This window comes from Harpia harpyja, chromosome 17 (genome assembly GCF_026419915.1).
Source record: "Harpia harpyja isolate bHarHar1 chromosome 17, bHarHar1 primary haplotype, whole genome shotgun sequence".
NCBI classification, from domain to species: Eukaryota; Metazoa; Chordata; class Aves; order Accipitriformes; family Accipitridae; genus Harpia; species Harpia harpyja.
In genome coordinates, this window is record NC_068956.1 from 8204775 (window position 1) to 8226278 (window position 21504).

Below are 21504 nucleotides of genomic sequence, written 5' to 3' on the forward strand. Positions count from 1 at the left end.
AGGGCAATCCCAAGCACAAGTACAGGCTGGGTGATGAGTGGATTGAGAGCAGCCCTGAGGAGAAGGACTTGGGGGTATTAGTGGATGAAAAACTGAATATGAGCTGGCAATGTGTGCTCGCAGCCCAGGTGGCCAACTGTATCGTGGGCTGCATCAAAAGCAGTGTGGCCAGCAGGTCGAGGGAGGGGATTCTGCCCCTGTACTCCGCTCTCGTGAGACCCCATGTGAAGTACTGAGTTCAGCTGTGGTGCCCCCAACATAAGAAGGACATGGACCTGCTTGAGCAGGTCCGGAGGAGGGCCATGAAGATGATCAGGGGGCTGGAGCACCTCTCCCGTGAAGACAGGCTGAGAGAGCTGGGGTTGTTCAGCCTGGAGAAGAGAAGGCTCCAGGGAGACCTTGTAGCAGCCTTCCAGTACCTAAAGGGCGCCTACAGGAAAGATGGGGAGGGACTTTTTACAAGGGCATGTAGTGATGGGACAAGGGGTAATGGCTTTAAACTGAAAGAGGGTAGATTTAGACTATATATGAGGAAGAAGTTCTTTACTGTGAGGGCGGTGAGGCACTGGCACAGGTTGCCCAGAGAGGCTGTGGCTGCCCCATCCCTGGCAGTGTTCAAGGCCAGGTTGGATGGGGCTTTGAGCAACCTGGTCTGGTGGAAGGTGTCCCTGCCCATGGCAGGGGGGTTGGAACTAGATGATCTTTAAAGGTCCCTCCCAACCCAAACCATTCTATTCTATGATTCTACTGCATCCTGTATGTGCACATCCATCCATGTTGGAGCACCGTATGGTATTTTAAAACTGAGATATCTCATCTCTCCTGCCTGATCAACAGCATTAATGTGACAGTTTGGATGAAAAGGTAATTGCTGCAGCAGACATTCAAACCAGCTCCCTGTCGCCCAAACAGTTGGGCTGGGAGGTGCAGCACTCCGGAGGACAGGTTTAGAAAAACTTTGATTCACTGGAGAGATGACCCAAAACCAACAGGACAGAGTTCATAGCAGGACATGTAGTGAGGAGAAATGCTAAGCACAATTATACAGTGGAACATATTTGGTGGGGTATTGTGTCAAAGAAAAGATTCACAGGAAGATGACAAAATGAATTACAGTGACCGGACCACTCAGATAATGCCAAAAAAGGCAAGGGCACGCTGGGACATGTTAGCAAAAGCTAAAATCTAACTGCTCCAGTCTCCCTGACACTGCCAGTCATCCGTGGCGAAGCTGTGCTTACTCTTCTGTGGTGCATTTCAGGAGAAATGTAGCCAAACAGGAGACTCCAGAGTGGGACAACCCAGACAGAACAACACGAACTACAAGCAAGAAAACCACCAGGCTGAACGTGATCCCAGTATTCTACTGTGAAAAGGCTACTGTAGAGACGATGACACTGGCAAAGAACATTTAGGTTATGTACTAGCGGAAAAACACTTTCTACTTATACGAGAGTTAAATACTGGAATGGGCTATGTACAGCAGCTCTATTGCAGATTTAAAATAAAACATAATCAGTTAATGAACAGGATTGTATGATAAGGCTTCCTGTGACAGCAGAGCAAAAATGAATGGCTTGGACATCCTCTCCATCTCTAGGTGCCATGTTCTCCCTAAAACATCAGTGAAATATATTTACATAGGTGTCATTTTGCTTTAAAAACCTTCCAATACAAATAAAATTAGGTTAGAAGAATCAGCTTTTCAGACTGCCAGTGCAGCTTAGGATAACAAACATGGGAAGAGCTAGAAATTCAAACTTAGATCTTAATTCCTGAACTCCCCAAATCTGCACGTCCCAATGATTTTAGCAGAAAGTGTTGGCATCCTACGCTGAACTAAATGTCTTGCAGGCCAGCTCCTGATGTACATAATATGCTCCAGGAGAGAAAATATATACTGCAGGACAATAAGAGTCAGATTGACAAAAAAAGCACATATGAATGCTTCTCATTTTAATCTCATCACTTTACATGATATAATAGCTCTTTTCTTTTTGCAGTAAAACCACTCTTTTGCTAAAACAACCTTGATTAAAACCAAATCTGAGGCTAGGCTGATATTCACTCTACATCTTCAGGGAAACAAACTCCCTGCCATAGGAAATTCAGTGTACTAAGGGCATGATAGTTTGCCCTTCCCTGCGGAAGCCACGGGCTGGAATCCAGAACAGCTCCAAGCCCAAGTTCAGCAGCAAAACTGTCAGACTATGAGAACAGATGTTCTTACCACAGTGGTAAAATACGGTGGGTTTAAAACATGAGAACGAAGTGAGTTCAGGAAGGGGAATTCTCCAACAGCAACAACTGCAGAAAGAGTCCAGTATATGGAAAGACACCCCTGATTTCCTGAGGATAACATCAGGGATGGAAAATAAAAGAAGTAAAGCTCCCAAATATTGTTTTAACTTCTTGCAAGGTAAAGGCAGACTGAAGGCAAAGACACAGTGGCTGTACAGCAGGAATTGTTGCTGTGAATTTTGATTAGCTGAGAACCAGCAGTGTGCTCTTCCCTGCCTGACAATGCTCACAATTCAACACCTGGAGACAGAGTCTGGGCTCTCTTATCTCTGCTACCTTTTACTCTTGCCCAGAAGAAGTAAGTGTCCCCTTGTACAAAGAGCAATTCCTTCTCTGGTTTCCTCATACACACTGAGGAGGAGGAGGGGATATGATCAAGACTTGACTAGATGAATGACTTCACCACAGCCCAGCAGATCCAGAAGTTGGGTATCAGGGAACAGAACACAATTACCTGGGATAGACACAAACCAAAAAGCAATTCTGAGGAGTAGCTCATGTGAAGGAATACAGTGGCTTTAGTAGAAATTTTGATGACAAGCAGGATGCAAGTGTGTTTGCCAAGATAACCTTATTCATAATATGTTATTCATTATCTGTCTACACAGCCCTTACATCTTCGAGGTCTGCCTCAGGGTCCCCCTGTGACCTTGAGTCAGCTAGTAGAACTTGCCTCAGTTTCCCCACATACCACATTACTCTCAGCTGAAACTGCAGTTAAACCTCATGCTTTTGAAATGCTTTTAAAATGGTATTATTCCATTCCTTTACTTTGCATATTCCTACAGCAAAAGCTAAAATGTATATCTGTCTACTGGTACACTTCAAGGACAAAAAAAATAAAAAGCTTGCAAAGAAAACTGAACCTTACCATTGAATTTTCAGGCAAGGACTAAAATGTATTTCAGAATGCTAATGAGGTCTTTATCTAAACATTAATCATTAAAAAGAATTACACAGAAGAGGGCCTTCCAACACAGTACAGAGTGTCTAACGTTGCATGAATTTACACAGTAAGTGTTCTGAGCAGCGAGGAAGGCACTGATGCAGAGCATCATCTCCTATGAAAATGTTTCTTGTGGGGTGGTTTGTGGAAGTGCATACAAAAGTTCAAAATGAGCACAATGTATCCAAAATCCAACAATTACTCAAACACCAGCACTGCAGAAGGCACTCAGTGCTCCTGAGACAGCAGATGGGGAGGGGTGCAGCCATAAGTTCAGGGAGCTGTTTGGAGCTAAGTTGCACACACTGTACAGTACTGTTTGAGAACAAAACCACTCTGTTCGCTGTTTATAGGAAGAAGGCAGAGCTATTCTCGCCTCCCCAGCTCATCATGAAATGTACACACACGAAGCTGCTTGCTGGTCCATCTTTTGATGAAGGATCGAGTTTTAGAAGTTTTGGGCCACCCACATAAAGATGGACTGTCGATACAAAAGAAACACTCACATAAAATTAAAAAAAGGGGCAAGAACAGCCTCTTCACTCACCGTGGTCTCCTGAAAGCCAAACCATACTGCTGACAAGCTAGGCCAACTGTTGGGGTGTAAACGATGGGCATGAATCTCTCAATGTCAGAGGTCAGCACTCGGTAAAAAAGCTTCTCATTCCTGTCTTGTAATGTCATAAGAACAATATACCTTAAAAGTAAAATAAAATAGATATATATCAGTATTTATGGTTGTTGGCAGTTTCATAAAAAGCAGTAGTTGGCTCACTCAGTACGTATTCAGTTCTCCCAAGCTCTGACACTCTTCAGTGCTACATCATGAGCAGATACTTGAAGCAAAATTTCCCAGAGGACCTGACTAGCTCCACCATCCTCACTGACAGCTCACGAAGACTCAGTAGGACTGGAAGTCAGACCCATGTATAACCTCAGAATTTCAGAACTTGCATTAAAAACGAATGCAGTGAATGGAAAAGGTCAAAAGTAGACTTCAGGGCTACCTGGGACAGAGTGGGACACCATCTTTATTATAAAAATTTATTATGCAATCTAGAAGATGAAATATGCATATATGCAAATGTTAATATGCACATTTCAAAGCACTGTCTTTCCTGAAATATTTCCACAAAACCTCTCTCTCCATTATCCTGCATTCTCAATCACTTAATCACTAAAACCAGATGGATAGCTAAATTCCATCTTTGAAAAAAAAAAGACAAACACATTAATTTAGAAAATGAAATGTTAAATCAACTTTGTATTCTTAGTGTTGTCCAGACTTACACATGCATCACTGGGTTTATATGACCACTTAGTGACTTACAATACGTTACATTTCTCCCAAAGATTTTTCCTCCTTGAAAATGCTTCATCGGCTAAGATAGAATTTGTCAAATTGAAGCCAGAAAAATGAAAACCTCAGAAAAATAGAGATTGCAAATTATTTTCTGTCTGAGAAATTTGTATGAACATAATGACAAACTCCCTTTTGTGTTCAGCACCCAAGCAGTGTGGCTTCAAAAAGGCATCACACACTGCCAACAATATATAATTTGCAAGATCGACACAGGCATCTGTGACACAGAAAAGCCAATGGAATTGCTCTACAGGGGAAGAATCCTGCTGCTTCAGTCCCCAGATCAATGGCAGCTGAGAAAGATGGAAACGCAAACCCTACCGTCCATCACAACATGCGTCAAGCACCATCTTCCATCAATAACCCTGATGAACAACACTGGATACAATGGAAGCTCAGGAACAGAAAGATTAGTCAATACACATCATTGCTTCTGCTTTTTTATTTTTTTCCTACCAGTTGGCAGGTTCTTTCTGTTCTTCTATCCAGTATTTTAGTGAATGAGCATCCACATAGGTACATGCAGTACATGTGTTCACTCCACCTGCAGTGCTCTGGGGCAGGGACTGCCTTTTTGTTCTGTACTTGTACCCAAAGTACAGTGAATTGCTAGGCTAATACCAGAGCTCTCCAGCAATGAGGTGGTAGGAAAAAGCAGTACCAGTGCTATTCTGGGACTGGGATGGCATGTAACAGAGGTGAAGGCAGACAGGCCAGAATAAACACTCCTGGTGCTGGAGAGTAAGGACAGCTGGAAAAAAGTGACTCTGAGGGAAACCTGTGTGCCTCGAAGCAGGATCCTCAAGTCTTCCTGGGAGCTTTAAAGAACTGAAAATTAAAGGGGGAGGGAAGGAGGAGATAAGATGTTTTTGACATACTTGTCTAGATCATTAGATTTGTTCTCATAGTTTTTCATCACACGGAGGACTTGAACATCTTGGCTCAAGAAGCAAGGAGGAAGGAGGCCATGAATTCCCAGCTGCAGCCTCTCTTCAAGTGTAAAAGCCATTCCCTGGGAAAAAAAGAGGAAGGCATGTTCAAATGGCACAATATGCACTACCAGACAGGATATCCAAGAGGAAAGCAAGCAACAGCATGCAGCGCCCGAGGGCCTGGAGGCAGCCCTCCCCTGCAGGGACCGTGGGGCTCGGACCACCCAGACCCTACAGCTTCTGGATTACCAGTCCCAGCATCAGCAGGGCTTTGATGATCCACATTCTTTTGCCATGTCAATTTGGTTGGTCTCTACAGTGTGTACAACTTTATAGTGTATACATTCCTAGGGTTTCTTTCACTTTATGCTCTTCTTATAATACTTAATTAGCTCACACCTACTAGTTTCAGTGGCCTTCCTGAAAGCCCAGCTCTCACAATCCTTTACAAATCACATGACAGGTTTAGAATCATAGAATCACAGGATCGTTTAGGTTGGAAACGACCTTTAAGATCATTGAGTCCAACTGTAAACCTAACCCTGCCAAGTCCACCACTAAATTGTGTCCCTAAGCACCACATCTACACGTCTTTTCAATACCTCCAGGGGTGGTGACTCAACCACTTCCCTGGGCAGCCTGTTCCAATGCTTGATAAACCTTTCAGTGAAGAATTTTTTCCTAATATCCAATCTAAACCTCCCCTGGCGCAACTTGAGGCTGTTTCCTCTTGTCCTATCACTTGTTACTTGGGAGAAGAGACCAACACCCACCTGGCTACAACCTCCTCTCAGGTAGTTGTAGAGAGCGATAAGGTCTCCCCTCAGCCTCCTTTTCTCCAGGCTGAACAACCCCAGTTCCCTCAGCCGCTCCTCAGAAGACTTGTGCTCCAGACCCTTCACCAGCTTCGTTGCCCTTCTCTGGACACGCTCCAGCACCTCAATGTCTTTCTTGTCGTGAGGGGCCCAAACCTGAACACAGGACTCGAGGTGCGGCCTCACCAGTGCCGAGTACAGGGGGACGATCACTTCCCCAGTCCTGCTGGCCACATGATTTCTGATACAAGCCAGGATGCTACTGGCCGCCTTGGCCACCTGGGCACACTGCTGGCTCATATTCAGCCGGCTGTTGACCAACACCCCCAGGTCTTTTTCCGATGGGCAGCTTTCCAGCCACTCTTCCCCAAGCCTGTAGCGCTGCATGGGGTTGTTGTGACCCAAGTGCAGGACCCAGCACTGAGCCTTGTTGAACCTCATACAACTGGCCTCGGACCATCGATCCAGCCTGTCCACATCCCTCTGCAGAGCCTGCCTACCCTCCAGCAGATCAACACTCCCGCCCAACTTGGTGTCATCTGCAAACTTACTGAGGGTGCACTCGATCCCCTCGTCCGGATCATTGATGAAGATATTAAACAGAACTGGCCCCAATACTGAGCCCTGGGGAACACCACTTCTGACCGGCCACCAACTGGATTTAACTCCATTCACCACCACTCTCTGGGCCCGGCCATCCAGCCAGTGTTTTACCCAGTGAAGAGTACACCCATCCAAGCCATGAGCAGCCAGTTTCTCCAGGAGAATGCTGTGGGAAACAGCGTCAAAGGCTTTACTAAAGTCCAGGTAGACAACATTCACAGCCTTTCCCTCATCCACTAAGTGGGTCACCTTGTCACAGAAGGAGATCAGGTTGGTCAAGCAGGACCTGCCTTTCATAAACCCATGCTGACTGGGCCTGATCGCCTGGTTGTCCTGTACATGCCGCGTGATGGCACTCAAGATGATCTGCTCCATAACCTTCCCCGGCACCGAGGTCAGACTGACAGGCCTGCAGTTCCTCAGATCCTCTTTATCACCCTTACTGTAGATGGGCGTCACATTTGCTAACCTCTAGTTAGCAAAGATTCAGATTTGGATACTGAATAGTATACCCAACTCATCAACTTCAGCTACCTTCTAGTTTTCCACGAGACACAATGTATATTAATGGCATATTAGCAGAGCAGAAGACAGACATGACATGTAGGATGCTTCCTCAGTGCTAACCCTTTATTTTTATTCAAGGAGCACATAGAGTGCCACAAGTCTTTTTAAGCAGCTGACACTGGCCTACAGCTTAAGCTGGAATGCTAGATTGCGTGGGATAACCCTGCCCTTACAGGACAATTTCATCCTTCCTAGGCAGAAGCCTGAGTGTGTCCCGCTCCTGTGCATGCAGGGGCTGATGCTCCAGACGACCAGCAGTGCCCTGTGCTGGACTCACCCTGATGAACAGCAATGGTAAACGCGTTCTGCAGTCTGGGAAGAAGATTATGAAAGGTCTTAGTCCTTAATTAATGGGATTTCTGTTATGCTGATAGCAGATTAGACAGCAGGATAGAAGGAAACATTTTCAGGAGCGTCTAAGGAGCTTAAATCCTAATGAAAACTTCACCCCTAACTAATGAACTGATTCATATCTTGATGAACAGCTGGAAGTAAAATATCCAAAGTAGTAATTATTGGACTACATCTACTCAAGCACACAGACAAATGCTTGAAAAAAATCTTAATGAGCAGCTTTATGACTATAGCTGTTAAACTGCTGTTTTCTTCTATGGATTTAGTATTTCTCTATGACAAATAACTGTTACTATTGTTGCACAAGAAAAACTGAGGACATATCTCTATGAACTTGGTTTTGGCAGCCTTCCCTCGCCTCCTATTGCTTGCTCCTGTCCCCGTGCCATCCCAATGGTTGTGCCAGCACAAGCATGTGTGCAGTCACATGGTTAATCAGCGAAAGGAAGTACCTGGATTAAAAATAACCAGGTCATTTGAGCTCAGGGCAGCTCCCCTGGCTGATGATACACCACAGATGGCTCCACAGACATTGGCAAACCTGGGCACAGCCACTGGGGACATACAGCAGTGGGAATGGACCGCTGGAAGAGCCGCTCACTTGTAAGTGGTGTAGATGCTGGTGAAAATGTTTCTCAAACTATCAGCAATGCCAAATAACCTGTGACAGGATAGAGGAAAGGACTGAAACTGATTCTCCTTTTTGCCAGACCCATGCTTTGTACATAGTGTGACACTTCTTTTATTAGTAAGTTGTGCACTAGCGCAAATTAAAAAAAAAAAAAAGTCTTCATATATTTCAGAAAAGATATTCAGCCTCTGGGACATCTGAGAAGAAAACAATCTTGTTCCCACAAGCATTTTCATAGTTTTTTTTCTGCTCTGTATCAGAATAGAGCCAATTATTTTCAAAATCTTTGATGTAAGAACATGACAGAGAGAAATCATCCCTCTTCCAGCCAGCAGACAAGAAGTCAGCAGTTGCCCAGGAGGCAGGAGGTCAAGATTTTGCTGTTAAACCCAGAAATGGCATCAAGGTCTCTGTGGTCATTGTTGACTGTTGTACCCAGGACATGGCTGGTTCTGCTGAAGTGCCTGACATTTCTGACCCAAATTTCCTTCCTGGACCTGAGAAGCCTTCCCCGAAATGAGTTTCACAGCAGAACTGGTACATTCCCACAAGACAAAGTTTGAGTTTTTGTGAGTCATCATTTCTGAATTTTAAAAAAACCCAACATATTCTCATCAGAAAACTTGCAACCATCTGTATTCTCCAGACTGGTGACTTCTGAAATACTAGACTAAGACCAATACTGGACATCAGCTCTACATCACTATTTGGCTTTACACTGACAATATTGTATCATGGCAGGGAAAATATAGCTACTATGAATGTCAAAGTTTATCTGCAATGAATGGAAAAAAAAAAGATAAAATTTCAAACCACTTACTTCCTGCAACCTTTGAACATGGAGGATAGATAATGGGAGACAGAAATATTTGGCAGTAAATACTCCACTTGCTTGTCTAGAGAGAGTCACATCACAGGTTGGGTGATCAGGGTCACAGACCTGATCCCTGTTCATCCCCTGGAACAGAACTGAAGCTCAGCAAAAAAAGTAAACCAGCGGCGGATACTCTTCTAAAAGTCCCAGGGGCAATGTGAGAGCTGTGATGGAATTAGAGCTGCCATGAAGGTGAAGCACTTGTATCTGGGCGCTCGCCCCTCAGTTCCGCTGGGTTTTTTTCTCCTTTTGGGGGGGAACTCACCAGGCTGAAAAGTGTTCAGCAGTGTGCTGGGAAACCTCTTGAAGTGGTATTGGGAATTAATGTAATAATGAATAAGACTGAATAGGGTCAAAAGGGAGCGTGGGGTTGTAGAGCGGTTTGTCTGTGTAACTTGGGCTGGGAGGGACATTCGTGCATGCTTTGGGCACAACTCTGCTCAGCGCTTAATTTCTGGCTAGTTTTTAGGTCCACATAGTGCCAGGAGTCCGGTCTCTGATGCCAAATCACTGTTTCAAGGCACAGCAGATGCAAGACTGAACTCTAATTTTAAGCAATTTGGAGATCTATGTGCATGAATACATGTCTTTGGATTGCAAGAGCAGATTAAACTGTTCAAACACAACCACAGTTTTGCTGTTAACAGTCCAAGGGTAAGCACGGTCATACTAACATACATCTCTAGCTCAGTGCGCTTTTGTATTTATTGCATCTGAATGAGCTCTACCAGTATAACCATCTTCATACTGGAGCAGTTGCAACCATGCATGATGAAGAAGTCCCTGCCTTCACAACCAGTTAAATCTCCAAAACACTTTTAAGTACAGAGCTGGTCCATCATATAGTGGCTCTATGGCAGGGTCGGGAGCGGAGCAGAAATTGCCTACCCTGACTTTGAAGGCTGCTTTCTGAAGTTTCTCGGAAGGTCTAGGAGTAGGACCCCTGGGTAAAGTGGTTATATTCACTGAAACAGCACAGCGTGAAATGAATTTGGAAACACATTCTGCCCCAGATCAAAAGCTGGAATTCACTGAGGTATTGCTATGTTTAAGATTAAAGCTTTTAGGGTTGGATTTTTTTTTTAAGACTGCCTGAAAGCCATATTGTACCACTCTTTTTCTGGTCTTGAAAGGTCTAATGATTAGATGGTGAGCCACAGCCCTGCAGAGCTAAAGCCAGGTGCTCCGATTCATTTTTAAATGTGTGGGAAATGAGTTGTCATGGAGAGGGCAGATGCTATGTCACTACCCAAAAACAAAGGCAAAAACAACAGCTGCCCACAAGGCTTCACGCTACGTAGGGGCTAAGCAAGGGGGTTTGTGCTGAAAAAGGCTTGCTGCAAAGAACCCCAAATGCTTGTTTTCTTACTGCTGACAGCACCAAGTCTGTTATGCGGCAGCTCCCTCTTTGCAGCTCAAGCCCATGAAAACCACTTACTTCAGAAACTGAACGGTGAAGCCAATTCACAGATAACGATTAGTTTTATCACCGCCTGCACTCTCCAGCAGTGAGAAGGGGGTATTTCACTCAGGGATGAATACAAGCAGGAGGGATGCAAGCATGGCTTAGCCTTATAATTTACTCATTATAGATCATACTTCTGCAGGTGGGAACAAAGACACAAAATGGTAGTTCCTAGGGTATCAGAAAACTGTTGTTAAGGCAATGGAGGCTTAATCAAGGGCTGAATTAGGCCTTACCTAGGGCAGAACATGCAGAGTCCACTGTGGCTCAGACCATCTCCTGCTGCTCAGCACCTTTTTGGAGCAGAGTCTTGGCTTACTGCATCTTTCCATATGCCTGTGCTCTAGAGTGCAACTAGCAGCTACAGCACAGGGCGGGCTGCGGGGTGGCTTGCATGGCCAGACCAAGGGGTTTACGCAGTTTGTACAGTCCCAGGCCATTGCCCTCCGTGATGGTGACACTCAAGCTGTGGTTCTCAGCCTGCCTGCCGGGACCACAGTCCCTAATCCATGCAATTGAAAGCTGGCCTGGCAGTCTCTGAGCTGAGTAAACAGGGATCAGTGAACATCTCCCAACCATTTTCAAACAGTCTCTGGAACAGGGAACTTCCTAGTCTGGTAAGAGCAGAGTGCTGGAAGGGGACATGGGGAAAATGGAGACACACAGGGATCACCGCTGCAGGCTGCAAGAGCAGGCACAGCTAATCCGCTTCTCCTTTATGATTAGTATGTTAACAGCCATGCTAGCGAAGTCCTAATAGTCAGGGAACTTAATAAGCTTATTCTGTACAGATTTTTTCCTGTAATGTGTTTTCCATAGATATTTGCACCTGTCCAATTTTACAGCCGGGATGTACTTGGACTATCTGCAAGCAAAAGTTCCTGCCGTAAGGGGTCAGCGCCAGAAGCTAAACTAATCCCCACTGACACCGCATGCAGGGGCTGGGGAGCAGAGAGCAACAGCAAAAACCATCAATTTTCTACACTGTGAAAGATTTTTCTACAAAGGTCAGATCCTACTGCGGCTTTCTCATCTCTGGCTGACTTGATAACCCTCTTCACAGTGCTCCTTCTCAGCTACTCAAGCTTCTCTTGCTGCTGTGGATGGACTGCCACGGGCCCTGTCCTGCACTGCATCCCACCCTGGAAAAGCTGTACTGAAAAGATTATTTGTATAAAAAGAGTGAAGGAGGCACATCGGAGGGCTAATACTTCATTTTCTCATTTAAATATCTTCTTATTACCTTTAATTTGTATGTGTTTGTGCCCTTAAGCTTGGAAAAAACCCAAACCTTTTAGGGTATGGGGAAGACATTGTTCAGTGTGTCTTCTCTGAAAGCTGGAAAGATTCCCCGCTGTACCTTCTCAGCAGTTATTGCTGGGGAAACCTTTTGTCGACCATGATTTACAAACTCTTCTCACAGCATCTATACCTCTTTCTGGGTTCAAAGTCACTAGCTAAAAAATCCCAAACTCTTGGCCATCCCCTTTGTTACAAAGTAATATAATTGTGGATTTCTAATCCTTTCATATCATTCCTTTCTCTCCCACAGAGCCTGGGAATGCTAAAAAAACCTCCAAGACAAAGATAATTAAGCAACTAAACTTCATGTTTGTTTCAGTTCCTGGGGAACCATCTTTAATGAGGTCCACTAATTCAATTACAACTTGAGTTGTCCCTACTATTAATGAGGTTTTACCAGTAACTGTTTTGCTTTCTGCAAGTAACTTCCTTTCACTGGATTAAAGGGACATATTTCCATTATTATTCTCATTTTTACCTTGGCTTACAACTTTTGATTTACACCAATGTAAGAGTGAGCAGAACTGCAATATGACAAAGTCCCTGTGCCAGAATACTTACTGACCAGGGACCTGATCCTGCACAGTTTCACAGAAGTAAATGCTTTCCTGATGAGGACATCCCTGATGGGCATGTGATGGGCAAGATGTGACAGGGTCAGCCAAGAAGAAGCAAAGCCATGCTGTTCCCACATGTTACAGGAGGTTTACCTCAATAAATAAAACTCATAAGCCAAATGTCTTCAGGGGTTTATTCCTTAATCCATAGGAGGAACTTCAGTGCAAAGGTCCTCAAGCCCTGCTCTGTGATTTCAGACTGCAGGGGTACAGCTCTATACCAAATTTAGTGGAGAACTCATTACTATTTCCCACAGTTTGCCAGCCTCCAGGGTAGCAATTTTTCCTCCACAGAAAGAAAAACAAAAAAAAAAAGAAGAAATCCATATGCTAGAAATTATATGTGTTTTGTCTGCAAACGAGATTCTGATGCATTGAGAAAAAGAGATTTTTTAAAACTGAGCTAGACAAACTTCCCCAAAGAACAGCTGTTTTGGCAGGCTGGTTTTGTGAAGTATCTATGAACTTTGCAGATAGTTAAAAATAGCAGCATTGCTCTATTGATAGGAAAGGTGGAGATAGATAGACAATTAATGCCAAGTAAGAGGTGACAAGATACAGCTGGTTTTTTAAGAAACTCAAATTTTGGGCCAAATTCAATACCTGCCCTCCTCTCACAAACACAGTATTAAGATCCTCATGGCGTTCTAGCCAAGCTAATGGGAATACTTCTTTGGCTTTAGTGAGAAATAGATTAGGCTGCTATTTCTTTTGATTTTGACTAGATTCACAAAAGTCTTTACATGCATGAAGTGTCGAAATACAAGCTTCAGTGTATTTCAGTAAAGGAGAAGAGTAAAATCACTGCATGGAGAATAGGACTGCCATGCTACAGAAAAACTTGGTGTAACAGGGAAAAAAACGAGAAATCTTGAGAAATTATTAGGAGCAATAGAGCAGCACAGAGTCCCAAACAGGGTGGGACACATGGTGCATGCATACATGCATACAGCAGAGTAAAAGACTGTTCCTGCCTGGATGAGCTTAAAACACGGTTGCCTCTTCATGGATAGCAAAATACTTGGTAGAGAAGGGAGGCCTGATGGAGCAAGCAGTAATGAGAACATCAGGTTTTGTGCTACAGCCAAGCCCATGGGCAGATTCCTGAGGCGAACCCCAAATTCCCAGCCCCCATCAAAAATATCCCACGTGATCTTGGCACATGGATCCCAGTGGATTGGCCTTTCTGACTCCCAAGAAAATGAAGACATCCTCGTGCCTCTTCTATGTGATTCCCAGCCCCCCTGCAAAATTCCATATCTGTTTTACACCTACCACTGTCACACCTTTTAATGCCAATTAGCAAGTGAAACGAGCTAGTCCAGAATAGAAATGAGCAGCTCTTAGTCCACATGGCTATCTATCTCATCTGTGGGGGATGCTATTCTTTCACCTCGTGGGGAGAGGGAACAGGGTAAAATCAGTTTCTGCAGGAGATTTGCCAAGCACAAACCCCAGTATTTCTGTCAAAGTATGGCAGTTTCTGTGATGCTGCAGGCACACATTTCTCCCACATATGATGTTTCTCCTAGACAGGAAGAATTCAGCATAAATTACAACACTTGCATTCCAAAGTCTATGAAAACCAGCCCTCATCCTCAATTTGAACAAGCAAGTATGTCTGAGAAGAAAGATCAAGGCAATTTTAAGGTTTAAATGTGATCCAAAACTTTAAGAAAATACAGTTTTAAAAGCCAGTTTTACAATGTCTGGGAACTTCTTCCATTGTACAGGCAGCTGGTCATGTGAATCGTGGTTGCATATAATTTGGGTTCAGTACTATAGAGAGCACTAACTTCCTTTTGAGGTTCCAGCAAATTACATAAAATGACTCTTGTGCACTTACTGCTCGCACGCAAACTGCATCGTGCTGTGGGTTTGGACGATAGGAGTCTCTCCGCAATTTGTATCTCATTTGCTATTGCCACTCCAGCAAATGAGGTTGCTCCAAATGTAGGTTGGAGCTGGATTACAGTTCATGGATGATTGCTGATGGCTCTATTTGGTTGAACACCACTGAAAAGCACTGCCTAAGCCATAGAACTAGCTGTTTCACAAGAAGATTGATTGAATGGAAGCTTAATCTGAATGAAACCAAGAGTAGTTCTGTTACTGACTTTACCAGAGATGATTTCTCCACTGTACCATTCATATGTCCTTGTATGCTGCTTCTACCAAAGCTCTGTAGAAAGGAACCAGCAGCAGCAGCTTCTTGAGCAGTACCAGATGCTCTCTGCTCATTCCCATCTAATCCAGGACAAGCAGGCTCGGCTTCTGAACCACAATATTGATAGCTGTTTAATGAGATGTAACATATGCCTGCTGCAGAGCACTACAGGTCATCCGAGATGCTTACAAACCATTCAGATATCCCCTCAGCTAAAAGATTCTAGAAAAAGGCAATGTTTTCCTTTAAAAATTAGGAATATGAGAAATAAAGAAGGCTCTAAATAAGAAATCTGTCATCTCAGTGAAAGAACACCACTAAGCTCTCCTCCAGTTATACAACCACCACTTGAAGACAACTAAACATGCAGGTAAACACAGAGCATCCCACAGGAAATCTGTGTGAACCTCCATCTCCCATTTGAGTAATTTGCACTGCTTTTGTTTTTCCCTCACTGTTTCTGCAGTCCATCCACACTGCAAGGTCGTTGATGGACTTCAACCCAGGCAGCTTATGCTGGAGCTCAACAGAGAAACGGTAGCTAATCTGATGTGCACGGGGCCAAGGTACAGTCACCCATTGCAGTGCCCACTGGCACTGGAACGCACCAGCTGAGAGACACACAGCACTCTCAAGAGTGTCCAGCTTCCCTTTGGAAGGCAAAAGGAGATCTTCATGCTGTCCTCGTTTGGCAGCTCACCTTAGAGTTTAGCTGTGCTTTGCACCATGATGATATCTTTCTTCCCAATTCTCAGCCTTCCACAGATTCAGCCCTCTGACTGTCTTTTATTTTGTCTCCCAAGGCATTAAGATCTTGCTTCTCTCTCTTTACTCCAGCATTTCTACAACTGTATTTCACAAAACCCATTTTTAGCACTGACAGGTAGCTACAGCTGTATGTATGCACACATAATATATACGTAGCACAAACGCATGTCCTTTTCCAATCCAGCCTCCAGCCAGCCCTAAGATGATCTCCGTGCTAACCTCAAGGGCTGTTGTTTTGCCAAGCACGTTTTGCTTAAATGCTGAGATCAGTCATCCAACTGTCCAAACTACTTTTAGCATCACCAGGAGAGCAGCTAGCCTACCGTGACTACCCTCTGAACCAGCCCCTTGTCTTCCTCCTTGTTTGAATATTTTACTTCAAACTCTTTCTTCCTTTTTAATGCAGAGTGGAAAAAGGAAGATGCATGAAGTGCTCACATACGTGCGATCTGACCTTTCGTGTCTACAGCTCTCATCACCTTTGCGTGCACTCTCCCTGCTATCTTGGTCTATTGTCAACTTGATTTGAGCTGTCTCTAAATTATATGCAGTTGAATGCACAGCACTTAGCATGCTTGGCCCCGATACTGGAGCATCTGGACTGCAATTTGTACAATAACACAAATACAAAATGATACATCCTTTCTATCAAACTTCCCCCCCAGGACCTCTAAATATTCTTCCAATGATATAGTCCTTTTATTTTCCACTTTCTTTGCTCCTCAAAATTTCAGCTCTATTTTTTCCATATGGTGTCAGTAGAACTATATCCAAATATTCCAGGTGACAAAATACCACTAATTTCATACAAGTGCTTTAATTTTTATCACTTTCTTGAGACTGAGCTTAACCACTTCCAGTTTCAAAAGCACCCGCTGCACTAGAAAGATATTTACACTAAACTATAAATCAAATAACTAATAAAGTTCCCTAGATTTTTCCAAAAAAGTTAAAAAATGAAAACTCCCATCCTCCTCTTCCAACTGTTTTTAATCAAGGGCAGTATGAAACAAGTTATCCAAGTTCAGAATGGAAAAAAACAAAAGTACAATTGCTCTGAGATTAAATTTAAAGATTAAAACCCTTTTGATTCCCTGAGCTGTTTGACAAACTTTTCTGTGGAACAGGAACTGCAGCAAGATGTTATAAAATATTTACGTCGGTTTGCAACATGCGTGACCACAGGTTGGTCAAGACAGCTGAACTGTTCATTACTAGGAAGCTGTAAATCACCCCTTTGGCAAACCTTCAAATGAGTTTAGAAAAAAAATGGTTCTGTTCTTGATCCCATTAGATGCTATAACTTAAAATGCAAATAATATTGCTCTTGGCACTGCTGCTGCATGTTCACCTCGGCACAATTACTCCAGCCTCTCCTAGCTTAGACGAGTATCGTCCGAGGCCAATGCAGCAGCTTCCTTCCTCCAACAGAACATCCATTCTTCTGTAACTGAAACACTTCAGCTAAATGACGCAAAGATGAAGCATGACTGCACTAAGGGTAACAAACAGAGTCCAGGCTCCTTGAATACACAAGCACTATCCCAAAATAATTTGCTACGTCGATGATCAGGAGAAGGCAATGGCTAAAGCATTGATTTCACTTATGCACCTCTGTTTGTTAGGAGACCCCAGTTGATACATCAAACCATCAAACCTGCTATTCAAAGTTGGGTTTCAACTTAATACCTGCCTTACTGGAAGAGCATGGGTGCAGTGGGGGGAGCACTGGAGGCAGAGCCAGCCAGAGCCTGCAAAGCCTGGGAAGGTTGAAGTGACTTTCACTTACAACCTGCTGAGAAAGACCTGCATGGAGGACAACAGGAAGGCCACTGATTTTGCTTTCTTCCAAACCAGCTGATGACACTGGGCACATCTTTGGGAGTAGATCCCTCAAACTCAGATTTCAGCCCAGGGTTTTGATTCTCCTCTGCCTGGCACCACAGTAATGCAGCGACATCAGAGTAAAGCAAATGTAAAATGATTTTGAACTTGCTCAGTGTTTGAAATAACCAAAGCCCTGGACGTTCAGAGCTGAAAAGCTAGATGGAGACCTTTCTGTGACCTTTCCAAATATAAAGGGTGTTTATGAGAAAGATGGGGACAGACTTTTTAGTAGGGCCTGCTGCAATAGGACAAGGGGAAATGGCTTTAAACTGAAAGAGGGTAGATTTACATTAGCTGTAAGGAAGAAGTTCTTTACTGTGAGGGTGGTGAGGCACTGGAACAGGTTGCCCAGAGAGGCTGTGGCTGCCCCATCCCTGGCAGTGTTCAAGGCCAGGCTGGATGGGGCTTTGAGCAACCTGGTCTAGTGGAAGGTGTCCCTGCCCATGGCAGGGGGGTTGGAACTAGATGATCTTTAAAGGTACCTTTCAAGCCAACCCATCCCATGAGTCTACTTTTTGGGGAAAACAAGGCTACACTTCAGTATGATTTTGTCAGTTCTTAATGACTGTATGATATTTTATCAGGCACAACCACCTTCCTCCTGGGGCTGAAACTCACATATAAGAAGTTATCACAATATCCATAAAATCTGAGTAAGGGAGCACTCACTTCTAAGGTTGCTGGGTTACCATTATGTTTGGTACTGAACAAAACCTAAAAAGTCACGCTCTGCTTTATTATCCTTTACAATAAAAACATGGTTGTCAGAGTACGTGTGTTTTGTGTGTTTAAAAAAGCTTTGTCTTCTGTTCCATCAGTACGTAGAAGTGCTGACTTTGCCAGGTCAGTCGTTAACCAACATCATTTACTTTCTGGCTGCGTCTCTGCCTTGCTGCCACACGACAGCATCCTTTCCCAACCCAGGAGAAGAGGTCAGCAGTTTTGACTGACTGATCCATAATTGATGTTGATGAACTAAAGGATGCTCTCAGAGGGAAGGCGTGAAGCTGAAAGGCACCCCAGGGAGTTATTTAACAGTTATTTAAGGATGCGCATAGAACTGTATCAACAGCCTCTTCAATAAAAACCATGCTCTGGACAAAGGTCCAGGATCCCTAAAGATGGGATCCTCTTTGTGATACCTGCGTAAGCAAACTGACAGATTTTTTTTTTTGTTGGTAAAGAACCTAACAGCAATTTAAGAAGAACAGGACAGTGTTTTGCTTGTGCCTTCATACCTCTGTAATTGTCTCAGTAGTATGTGCGTGATACTATATCCTTGCATCTGAAAACTTGCCTAAGAGCAATAGAGTAGCTGGCAAAACCCAGGTGATCTCTACCTGAGAAAGTGGCAATCTCTACATGAGGGTGCTAGTCCAGTCCCTCTGGACCCAGAACTCAGTATAAGATGTCAGTGAGAGCAGCAGGCTTTTCCTTCACTGAGCTGCACAGATTGGTTTGCAAGGTGGTAACATTGGGGTCTGTTTGAGGAAAATGTTTTCTGCTGGGAAGCCCTAATCAGGGCAGCAAGAGGAGTACCTGAGCGTAAGGTCTCTTGCAGTTGTTAACGCCACCGTGTCTTACACTCAGTAACTCAGGAGGATCATCTCCTGCAGCTCTGAAAGGCTGTAATGACAACAGAAGTATCATACTAAGCGAGTGCCAAGTGAGTCCAGCCAGCTGGTTAAGAAACTAGCTTGACAAACTGCCTAGACCTTTCTGTCCAAAACAATGTGACCAAAAAAGATTAGAATGGGATGGGCAAGGGGAAAATGAGCAGTTAATGGGTTACGAACTGTGCAGCTAATACCATGCAATGGTCAGGAGGAAGCCCGTGGGATACTTCAGCTCCCACAGCAGGGTCACGCACTGCCCCAGGAGCTGACTCCGTTCCTCCGGGGCCCAAGGGGAGCTCCCAGAGAAAGTCACTTGGGCACTGGCATTTCCAGGCTCAGTTGCATTTCCATTCCTAAAGCAGTTTCTACTGCTTTATTACAACACGAATGTCGCTTGCTCATTCAGCTCTCTCTCTCTCTCTCTCTTCTGATTTTCTTTCACAGAAAATGCAAAGAAGTTAAGTGGCAGAGCTGATAATTAATCATAGAATCATAGAATCATAGAATCATTTCGGTTGGAAAAGACCTTCAAGATCATCGAGTCCAACCATTAACCATGCCCCCTAAACCATGCCCTGGAGTACCCTGTCCACTCTCTTTTTGAATACCTCCAGGGATGGTGACTCAACCACTTCCCTGGGCAGCCCATTCAATGCTACATTATCTTATAGAAGTTGCTATTTCCAGGATGTATCATTTGGAGCTTCCAAGAATGTCAGTGAACATTGTGTTTGGGCTGCAGTTGTCACACACTGTCATCGTATTTCCTCTGATGACTTCCTGAAGCAAGGTTTTTGTTTTTTCTAGCTGGTATTAGATGTGTGCATGTCAGAAACTACGGAAACAAAAACTATTAGAGCCAAATCTGCAGGATGAACCTTACTGTTACTTCACCACACAATAAAGAAAACTCGCCACTAAAATTTGGTTATTAGTAACTCTCGTTACTTTCATGAAAACATTCTGTGTAATGGTCAGTGGTAAATACAGAGGATCCTTCAGACGGTTCCCACGCATTTGTTGCTCTAGGGTGTGTTAGGCAACTCGGTGCACACCGATTTGAAGATCACAAAACAACTCCAGTTGGCACAGAGTGGCTATCTGCTCCCTTGGGGACAGCGGCTGTTGTGAGTCTATCATCAGCCTTACATTCAAGTGTATACACTGGTTTCCAGACAGCAATGTTAAACCTTGGGTCTTGCTTTTTTAAAGAAATTAATGGACTGAGCCCTTGGTTACACAGATTGAATTCTGATACAGAGCTTGATCTCTGCACCACTGCCGCGTCCGGGCTTCTGAGACAGGGTAGATACCACGTCCCGGGGCAAGTTGTGTGCAAGCTCCATACATGCTGTCCAGGGTATCTAGCGCTGGAAGAAGCTTTCAGACAAAGTCAAGTAGATCCAGGGCGTTTCCATTTCTGGAAATGACCAGAAGCTTTTCCCTTCAGCAGCTCTATCCCTCACAATTCAAAACAACCTTTTATTCCTAAAGCCCTGTCAACTCAACCCTTCAAAAACATGAAGCACAACGAAGGAGAGCCTAACCACAAACAGAGTCTGGACTCCCTGAAGGAAGGAGGGCAGCGTATCCGTGGCTGAGTCCCAGGATGACAGTCAGTGATATGATGTCTAAAGATGAGCACCTAGGAGGATCTAAAGACAAAAGCACTGAGTTAATCCTTCTGCTAGAATGAATTTCAAAAATGAAAACTTTAAAGCCAATTTCAGAAGTTTGTCTGAAAGCCATCTCTTCTGCCCAAGGCTTGCAGTTTTGTTCTGAGCTTAACGCAGGCCTTTGTTCAGCAGCAGGCTACGGTGGAAATTATGAAGCTGGCATTTAGGCCATGCAAACTCATACCCTGTATGTACTGAAAGGGAAAGCAAAGTGGACTAAGCTTTCTTTGTTCCTTAGCCGGAGGGTTTGGCTTAGCATGTAGCCTAGCCCTTCTTTCCAGCTTAAGACAAATTGGATTCCAGTGGTAAAGCCCTGGCTCCAGTGAATTACATGGCAAAACTCATGTTGAATCCAGAGCAGATCAGATATGATGAGTCTTTGGGATTTGTTTAATAGACAAAACCATAAATGTCAATAATGACAGTTATTCCATTATTATTAAAAAATAAAACCTCCTTTAAGTGAAAGTTGAAGCAATGGCAAGACATACCAAGGTTTAATCACATTAAATCTGTGAGGTCCTGTGAGGAGCAGGGAGTTGGACTTAATGATCCTTATGGGTCCCTTCCAACTTGAGATATTCTATGATTCTATGATATTATAGACTTAAGGTTTTTAA

General features: G+C 44.0%; 1 protein-coding gene across 1 annotated transcript in view; it reads right to left on the minus strand.

Annotated features, from left to right (window-relative positions):
* Positions 1-21504, minus strand: part of ME3 (malic enzyme 3) — a 128371-nt gene that overhangs the window by 54237 nt on the left and 52630 nt on the right. The window contains exons 2-3 of the mRNA XM_052812884.1: positions 5489-5622; positions 3795-3944 (exon numbers count right to left, since the gene is read on the minus strand). Of these exons, the coding sequence (XP_052668844.1) occupies positions 3795-3944; positions 5489-5622 (284 nt within the window). The remainder of the gene's footprint in view (positions 1-3794; positions 3945-5488; positions 5623-21504) is intronic.